Source organism: Rhea americana, unplaced genomic scaffold (assembly GCF_003343005.1).
Source record: "Rhea americana isolate MKP2758 unplaced genomic scaffold, rheAme1 scaffold_29, whole genome shotgun sequence".
Lineage (NCBI taxonomy): Eukaryota > Metazoa > Chordata > Aves > Rheiformes > Rheidae > Rhea > Rhea americana.
Window position 1 is genome coordinate 4,655,144 of NW_028186412.1, and position 9,748 is coordinate 4,664,891.

The 9,748-nt window shown below is 36.0% G+C and overlaps 1 protein-coding gene across 5 annotated transcripts; it reads right to left on the reverse strand.

Annotated features, from left to right (window-relative positions):
- Window positions 1-559: 559 nt before the first annotated feature.
- On the reverse strand, window positions 560-9,720 carry MSANTD4 (Myb/SANT DNA binding domain containing 4 with coiled-coils). Of its 5 annotated transcripts, XM_085309036.1 has the most exons (4): window positions 9,645-9,720; window positions 8,598-8,749; window positions 3,942-4,571; window positions 560-2,224 (listed from the first exon to the last, which is right to left on the reverse strand). In XM_085309036.1, exons 3-4 carry the CDS (start codon window positions 4,401-4,403, stop codon window positions 1,649-1,651), a joined length of 1,038 nt encoding a protein of 345 aa, XP_085165162.1. In that variant the 5' UTR covers window positions 4,404-4,571; window positions 8,598-8,749; window positions 9,645-9,720; the 3' UTR covers window positions 560-1,648. The 5 variants fall into 5 exon arrangements, with proteins under 5 accessions (XP_085165162.1, XP_085165164.1, XP_085165161.1 ...); XM_085309038.1 differs by lacking the exon at window positions 8,598-8,749; XM_085309035.1 differs by lacking the exon at window positions 9,645-9,720 and having other exon boundaries at window positions 8,645-9,502.
- Window positions 9,721-9,748: the final 28 nt, after the last annotated feature.

Genomic DNA, 9,748 nt, shown 5'->3' on the forward strand with positions numbered 1-9,748 from the left:
GTAAATGTGTTTGACACACATAAGGTAGTCACTCACTCTGAGGAGAAAAAGAGAATTTCAGATACACTTCCCTCTAGAGCATTTCCATCCAACTCGTTTGTGTTCTCCTCTTTTCCTTTCCCAAGTACTGGTTGTTTTGAATCCTATTTTGAGGTGCCTTGTCTCTCCAGTTTATTACACAAGGAACAAAGGCACTAGCAACTTGGGGCTGTTGCAACGTGGAGTATCCAGGTTCCTCTAAATATGTAGTCCTCTGGTTTTCTCTCTGAAGAAACATCGTCTCAGGAGCAATTTTGGGTTGTAGTAGTCAAATTTATTTCCACTATAGAAGCACACTTGTTTCAGTAATAGAAAAATAACATTTTTTTTGCAGAAAAAAAGTAATCCTGTAGTGGTATAAATATATTTACTTGCACAAGAATCCATGTAAGTCACTCAACATATACTCAGTTTTAGTATTCTGATAGTCTTAAGTTTCAAATGGAGTTAACAAAAGCTAGCTGAGAAGTGCAAAGTTTGGCTCAGTTGTGATTTAAACAGATATGTGTATGAAATCATAGAAAGTTTCCTTGTTCTTTATTATTATTTTAAATGAATACATCACTTATGAAAAATATGACAACTTCAACAATAATCACTTCTGTTTACCTAATTTAACACATACTGTATGGTGTCAGCCATTCAAGCTTCTTTATCCTACCTTATTGAGATGATCTTAATCCTGGCCAGGCAGAACTAACATCAAGAGTGAGAAGCTTAGTGTTCCTTAACATGGGCTCTGCCTTTGACTTCACTCCCAAGACTCCCATCATGAGCTACTGTCTCTCAAGGAACAGATCAAATCTAGCAATTTACTTCAGGGGGTCACCACAGGTTGATCTGACAGCTACTTCCTGCTACTAAGTCCTCTTGCTATATTCAGACAGGTAATCTAGATGTAAATTATTCTGTATAGCATTATTCATGACCTGATACATCCAACAGTCTAGGTATTATTGATGTACAGCTTTGTGTAGTATGAATACTTCATGCAAATGGAAGGAGTTCACTATCTTCTGCACTCCTACTCAGTTTAGGTCATGGAACAACAGTAGACACCACTGTAGGGAATTTAACTTGTACTTCACTCTTAGATAATTCCTGAACTCCTCTTTTAATTGTGGGGATGGAAAACTCTGAAAGGGGGGAATTGAGTATAATGAATCAATCACATCATAGCTCTGTGTTACTGTGTTCAGTTTAAATTACATATATTTACTGTGTGGGCTATCTTCCGCACCATGCCCTCACAACATATGCTGATTTATTTTGTGATTCCTGTAATTTTAGGGAATTACTGTTACTGCAGTTAAAAAAAAAAAAATCAATGTGTCTGTGGAAAGAGGACACCAAACTATACAATACAATACTAAAGACAAGTGAACATAACATTTTGCTCTGATATACTGAAAAACAATTTCATACATAAGCTCCATTTATGTAGGCACACTGACTTATTGAGCACTACTCCATTTTTAAAAGTTTAACATCAACGTTCAATTCTGGACAGAAGAACATTAAGCCCCTAGAACAGTTTCAGTATTAAGAAAAGAACAACCTCTATTTTACAAACATCAAAAACACTAAATCTATGCTTAAGTTAAGAAGTTCACTGCAAGTGGCCCTCTCTCTGAATTCTAAGACGTTCTTTCTCCACTTGCAAGCGTTCCTTCTCAATCTGCAGCTTCTCTGACTCAAACTTTAAGAACTGYAATCTCTCTTTCTCTAACTGCAAACGTTCTTTCTCAAGTTTTAACTTTTCAGTTTCTAGATCCAGAGGCTGCATGATGGGTTTCTCTATTTGAGCAAGGTCATTTTCTAGGGTAGGTTTTTCAGCTTGCAGAGTCGCTAGCCTCAATTTCTCTCGCTCAATCTGAAGTCGCTCCTTCTCAAGTTGAAGTCTCTCATGCTCCAAGTCAACATGCCGTAACCGTTCTTTTTCTATTTGCAGACGCTCCTTTTCCACCTGCAGCCTTTCAGCTTCAATGTCTAGTCGCTGTTTCTCCAACTCCACCTTCTGCTTCTCCAGATTTATAAGCAAGTGAGAATCTTCATAGACTAGCCTAGCTTGAGCAGAGCTTAGATTTCCAAACTCTTCAATGTGAGTAAAATCTGGTAGGTCATTTTCCTTTTTCGAATCTGGCAAAACTGATGACAAAATTTCTTCTTCTTCCTCAATAGGAAACTGCAGAGACAAATGCAATATGCCAGAATTATATTCAAGTCTCTTTACCATAATAAATCTGTTACAACTAACCTCAATGAAAACAGCAAGCATTTTGTTTTGCAGGTTTTTTTGTTTTACTATCTTAAAAATTAATCCAGATTTGTTTTCTTACATTTTGTAGAATAACCATGCTAGATTCAAAGACTGTTCTATGCTATTTTACAAGTACAGAAATATGTCAGATTTACAAGTTAATATCCGATAACCAAAAATGTAAAAYCAATTCTTCAGTGGATATGCAAGAAAAGTACAGGAGAGAACACACTTTTTCTTTTACATAACTTTACCTTTAAACAAAAAAAGGCATGACAGATACTACAGATTATACAAAGCCTCTGAAAGAAAACTGGATWTAAAAAGCATGCGTTGTTCTATTTTTTCATATAGCTCCATAACAGTTCTATGAACCACTAAGGATTTGTTGTGACCAATCAATTTATCAAAGCAGCTGGATCTGTAGGATATTTGGTTATGTAAATTAACCTAGCCTTCATTAAAATGAGAATTCCATTTCTAAGAACATTTAATATTGTTCTATATTTGAATTCATCTGACTTATTTTGCATGCTCCTTTCAGACTGCATTAATTGATCCATAAACTGGACTTGTTAAATCAATTTTGTATAGACTTGTTCTTTTCAAAACCATTTATGACATAGGCAACTTTGGGGCTAGCACTGTTGCTCCTGCTGGACTGTAACAATTCATGCAGAATTACAGCCATTAAAGGCTACAAATTCATAGTACATATGGGATCATCATGTCCCGCTGAGTATGCTACAAAGGAAAGGAACTGAGGAAGATACGGGTTCAGAAAATCTTAACACAATGAGATCCACTGCCAATCCTCCCGTATTAGAGAAAACAGACAAATTTCAGCAGTAGTCAGACAGCATTCTCACTACCATTAAACAGCTTACATTGATAAGTACAACCAATATTCCAGTACTCCTCTCAAATGAGCAGAGAGAAGATTTGCTCCCAAATCAAAAAGTTCATTTATCAATTTTTAAAACAAGCAGTATAAATATGTAGAGGCAGATCAAAACTACCGTAACATTTAATTTCACTCTAGCTGGTTGCCTCACCCAGGATAGTCATGGTATTACCAATAGCATCAACCTTTGCAGGTTTCATAGCTGCTTGTCCGAATTAACACTGAAATTTTGACAGAGTAATGGCTAGTTGACTTGTTCATGTTACAGTTTCATCTCAAATGCGTTMATTTTAAGAAATGCAAACAGCACTCCATCTTCCTGTATCTCCAGGTTACAAATATTTTCATGTGTGAAAAAGTGCATTTCTCTCCTGTGTTCATCCATATAAACAGCCTGAATATTAAAATAACTATGATTTCCTTCAATACATATGTATTTTCATCCTCCTGATGGCATTAATTGCTATCTATGGCATGCAGAATTGGGAAATATATATGCAAATACATATTCAAAGTTGTGTGGTATTAATTTAATAACCRATATCCAAGACTGTACACATAACGACAAGTTGTTGGATTTGAATGCCAACTCTCAGATACATACTTGTTTCTACAGATTCTTTAATTCACACATTCAAACAAAACTAGAAACAGATGCTACCAAGGATAGCAAAAAGCCCCACACTGATGTGTAAAGAAGGCCATATTGAATACAGCTAGCATCTCCTAATTACTTACTTCAAAACTCTGCGGATCCTCCTCTTCCTCTTCCACTTTGATTTCTGTTAAAGATCCACCTGCTTCTCTGAAGTCAGTGATATTCTGCCATTCAAAACTACATTCATTTGCAAATCCCATTTTCTCATCCATTTCTTCATTGAGAGAGTCATCTAAATCAGATGAAGGAAAGTGAAACCCAGCACCTACTACTTTGATGTTTGCGTTCAGGCGTTTTCTCTTCATGAGTGCTCTCCAATCAAGGTACCGTCTTTTCACTTCTGTCCCTGTTCTTTGCTCTCCTTCACCTACAGCATTCACACATTCTGCTATTTCCTCCCAAGCTTTCCGTTTCATCTCATTAATTGTTGTATTAAGTTGCTTGGAAAAGAGTACTTCTTTTCTTTTTCTGATTTCCTTAAGGAGAGTTTGCGTTTCCTGAACACTAAAATTGCTTTTTCTTTTTCTTTTTAATTGTTTCATTTTTTCCAGCTTTAAGCTAATAATTTTACCAGAACAGATTCAAAAATGTTTTGACACTAATCAGTTATTAATACAAATAGAATTTTAAAAGCAATTAAAGTAGTTCACTCAGTTCTTGTGAAGTAAATTTTCTCTTCACTTGGTAGTATTTTCTATTTGTCAGACTTCCTAAGAGAAAAAGAGCAAACAACATAAATCTCAAAGATATGCAGTTTATATTTTCATTTAATTAACTTGACTCCTAAGTCAACTAGTTAAAGAATGCATATTCTCAACTGATCATTCATCCAATAGAAGAAAACAATTTTGTTAAATTCTGAATATAAAATAGCTACAGATGGGCTTCTCTAATCTCAAATGAATTATCAATCCATTAATATATCCATGTCACAAACTATCAAGGTTGAGTTGATATTTCCATAATAAAAATATGGTTCTTATGGTTTTGCCAGTCGAGATCTGCATGAGGCTAAAATTTGACATACACATCTCAGTTTGAATATTAAATTATTTTCAAAAGAAGCTAAAATTATTATATCATTAGTTCAGAAACATAAAATGTTTAAGTGACTGATTTTCTTCAACACTTTTAAAAGCTATTTCTATTTTCTTTTTTTAAGTAGATTGATTTGAAAGGTTGAAGTTTTAGCTGCACTTCTGATTAATCAGAAAAGAAAAACTGGAACAATTCTGTTGAATGACAGAAAACAACTAGTAGTACATATTCAAATCATGGCACACATCAGAGATGCTTTAATAGGAAATAGATTTAGGAATAAGTCATTACATGCCAGTGTTAAAGCCTCCTCCATCCATCTCTCACTGCACAACCACCTCAACCCATGTCAGAGGCGATCACAGCTTGAAAGCTAAGCCAGTCCTCTACCTTCTGCAGTAGCTGATCCTGTGCCTGACTCTGAAGGGAAAGCTAAACCCCRTAATACACTTGACAGATTGTGAACAGCTCTACAGAGATAGTGGAAAGTTTGAGTGGGTGAAACATATGGGAATATTAATGCAGTGATTAATACATCATGTACTGCATTACAAAAGAAAAGAGAGATTGAATTTAAAAAATRTTCTTAGATTGCTTAGTAAAAGTCCACCTTAGGATTTGTTTTGAATCTCTTGAAACACTTGTTACCCACCACCACTGGAAAAAGGCTTTAAACCAAGGAGGCCAATGTTTCACTATTAATCAATATAGTATTTACAGTTTCAAGCTGTTATGATTCTTCACTATTTAATCCAACRTGGTATTTTGTCTGTGTGAAACATATGCATCATAAATTATATATTTGATTGCTATTGACTAATGGCTAATGGGCTTAATGATTAAATAGCAAATGCTTTTTCTCAACCTATCCAGGTTGTTTATGTTGCTAAGTATTTTTTTCTTTTTCTCCTGTTACTTTCCTAAGGCTGGTTAAAACTTACACATCAGCAYGTTACACAAAACCTCTCCATTTTGGGGATAATACACATACAATATTAGGTATTGCTTTCTATCTGGTCCCCTTACGAAGTTTTCCGTATCAAGTAACATTCTTCTGCACTCCAGCATCTAAGTAGAATGGTATCAAATATTTTATAAAATGYGCCTTTAAAAAACTATTTCCCTATTTTTCCCAGTTAAAATGTTGCCCTATTGCCCCCTACTGTAAATTCACTTACTTCTGATGCTTGCTAGCTAGCAAATATGCAAAAGCTAACCCCAAGAAGAAACTAATTTCACAGAACATAAGTAGATACATAAGCATGTATCTACAAAGACTACAATACAGTGCTACCATGCAGTTACCCAATAATTTTGAATCTGCAAACTCAAGTTGGAAACTACATGTTACTGTTTCAGATGCATAAAACTTCCTGCCTTTCTGGAAAAAAAAAAAAAAAAAANCAATATTTTAAGGAAAGAGAAGAATTAATTTAAAAAATAGCATCACTTACTGGTCTGTTTTTAAACACACTTAGCTCGACATGACCAGTAATAATAAAAAATGTTTCAGTTTTAAAAAAAGTCAGATTTATAGCCACAACACAATATTGAATCTGTTGGTGTATATAATTTTTTTCTGAGACCTTTTTTCTGATTTTTAAGCTTCTCCCTTAGCCTTTATTACTATGAGCTTACCCTGAAAAGATACTAGGTATTATAATATTTACTTCAATTTGGAAGAAAAATGATTTATTTGGGACTTGCTTTTTGCTTTTTAACTCAAATTGCTTTTCTTCTGTTATTATAGCAATTGAATTTCTTGACTTATCAATCAAACTCTAAGTTCAGCTTGTTAAAAGTTAATTTTTAAAAAGTCATCAAGCAGTTTAATCTTTCTATAAAGTTACCAGTGCACTAAACTGGCGTTGAAGAACTGAGAGAGCTTTGGGAAACATCCAGAGTAACTGCCTTATTAACAGTGATCGATGGATAGACACGTATCCTCTTTCACACTGATGAAAAACATTTAAATCACTAAAACTGGAGAAATACGCATGCTTGGAGATACAGTCAAATGCTATCAAATTATTATTAGTTTCAAGTTAGGTTCAAAATGATCACACTGAGTTTATATAGTTACACGATGGCCTTAGTAACAATTCTTCCAACACACAGAACATTTGCATCTGTCTGATCTCAGGGTTTGTGTGTGAGGGAGAAATATTCAGAGGTATCAATTTTGAGTTTGTCTTCTAGGTAAAAAGAATTATTTAGGATTCCTACATACAACATAGTTTTCAGAATAATTAATTTTGGACATGTCACTACCAAGACAYTGAACCTTTGACTAAGGCCAAGTCCTACTTATTTAAATCAGCAGAAATAACATGCTTGAAAATCAAGTATTAAGTAAACACTTAAGTACTTAGCTGAATATGGGGCAAAGGGTCAGATTTATCAAAGGTTTGGGGAACTGGGTATGTTTCTTAGGGTTTACCTGAATAAAGCTGCTTTCATCTCGAGATGTATACTGCACGCATATACTGCACGAACCTTTCACCTRGCCCTGGCTAGGATCAACAAAGCAATGGTCATTCCCCAGTGGCAGGGAAATCACAGGATTTTAGAGACAGATATGGCACCTCTCTTTATCTCTACTCTTACAAAATTTCTCAGTACAAGCATAGCACAGTAGGGGAGAGAGAGTAGGCACAATCACAGGCCAAAAAAGAAAAGTCTTCACATCAGTTTTTATTCAACACTATTTTCTAATTTTCTAACTGTAATTCTACAGAAATGTAGAAGACAGAAATAATTCTCATCTTAGCTGCAGAAAAGGTTACAAGTTAAAATGCACCATTGTCCAGCTATCCTGTGAGTCAACCTCCTGGCTCCTTGCCCAGATCACAGGTGTTCTGAATCACCTGTATGTTCTCCCCATCCACTGTGGAAATGAAATGCCTACTCTTCAGTTTTAGATCTTATTTTACAAGTCAAGCAGATGAGCAACCTGACCAAATGAGCAGTGCAATATCTAACTTGGAAACTCTTGGCATCTATTGCCTTTATYATGCAAAATTTTCTTTGACTTTTTTCTTCTTGAGAATGTCTAGTACAAGCCCTTAAATTTGTAAATAGAATACCTGCAAGCCTTATTTGCCTATTTAAAAAAATAAAGTAGAAGATAGTAGTCATGAGAAGTACAGAAGTTATCTTTTCCACTGGTCTTTGTTGTGTGAAAACATATTGACCCATTAAAGACATTTCCCTTCTTATTAATCTGACTGTTAATAAATTTTCTTAACACATATTCACTTCCAGAATTGGATCAACCCCACTGTGAGATTATTTACCTCTTTCATGTATTAAATATAAAAAACAATATGATCTTAATAAAGTCAAGGTTTGGAATATTCTCGTTTCCAATGTTGCTAGTTGCTCTCTGGGAAATTACTTTTTAATGTAGAAAACGAARTGTCATTTGCTCAGAGTATTTAAGGGACAAAAATGGTAACACGTCAAGACTTGTACATGTTCTAGATAGTTACAGAAAAAAACGCTATCAGCCACCAATTTGAAAGACATAATTTACAAAGACATGACATAGAGCATGTATAAATTTTGCTTTGATATAATGTCTAAACTATTAAGTTCATACATTTTGAAATAGTTGTAGATAAATATTACAGTCTTTGGAAATCAGTACTGTAACTAGTCTACATTTCAGTGTCTTTGGTAGCACTGGAACAGGTTACCCAAAGAGGTTGTGGAGTTTCCTTCTCTGGAGATATTCAAAACACACCTGGATGCTATCCTGTCCTATGTGCTCTAGATGACTCTGCTTGAGCAGGGGGGTTGGACCAGACGATCTCCAGAGGTCCCTTCCAACCTCAACTGTTCTGTGATTCTGTAGAGGATTCCACAACACATAATGCTCATGCAGGGAACCAACTTGGGAAAAAAGGACGTTCCACTTGGAAAAAGGATGTGGCAATAAGTGCAGAGTGGACAAAAAGCTTTTAATCAGATCAAGCTACTTAGACCACTATGAAGACAAAGGACATCTGCAAGCAAAAAATTCTTCTCAAGTGTACAATCAAGAGTACTTCTGATATGTGAACAAACTCTCAGTCTCCTCACGCAGAATAGCTGCAGTGAAGCCATCTGAGAGAGAAAGCAGTAGGGAGTTAACAGAGGATGCAAAGAGCTCCGGTTAGGTGATTAGCCATGCACCCATCGCACGGCAATGCCCTTCTGCGTGATAGCTGCAAATGTAAAATGCATTTGTACAGTTTGGGTACAAATGCAAAGTGCTGGCTAGAAAAACAGAAACCATTCTGACCGTGCGATAGCCTAGAGTTTTCAAGGGGCTTCCAGGAAAGAGCGTAACAAGAAGCTCTAGGTTAGATGGAATTCTCCCAGGCTAGACCGATGGAGGTCTGGGAAGGCCCTCATCTCTGCACGACAGAAACAGACTATCTCTGCTGAAATAAAAGGACTGTTACAAAACTGTGTGCAACACTCCCAAAATACATGAAATAAACAGATAAAGAAAATCTTTAAAGCATCCACTTTCTGCCCCCCACRGCTTCTGTCTCCCCTGCTCACAATATAATATTGTGTGAGCACCGTCGGGAGCTGAGCGCTAAAAAACCACCACCACCAGAAAACAAACAAAAAAGAAAAAAAAAACCCTCTATCCAACAACAGAAGCGATCACCAGGACTGAACAGAATTGGTTAGAATTAACCCAAGATTTCTGAAGGATAATCCACGGGTGGGTTTTAAAAGATAATAATTACGCGGATTTCCACGTCTTCTGGCTTTTCCCACTTCCAGAGGCTGCAGCCTGTGCCCGCGGGTGCGACGCCCCGGCCGGCAGCGGGGCCAGGCCCGCGCCGCCCGC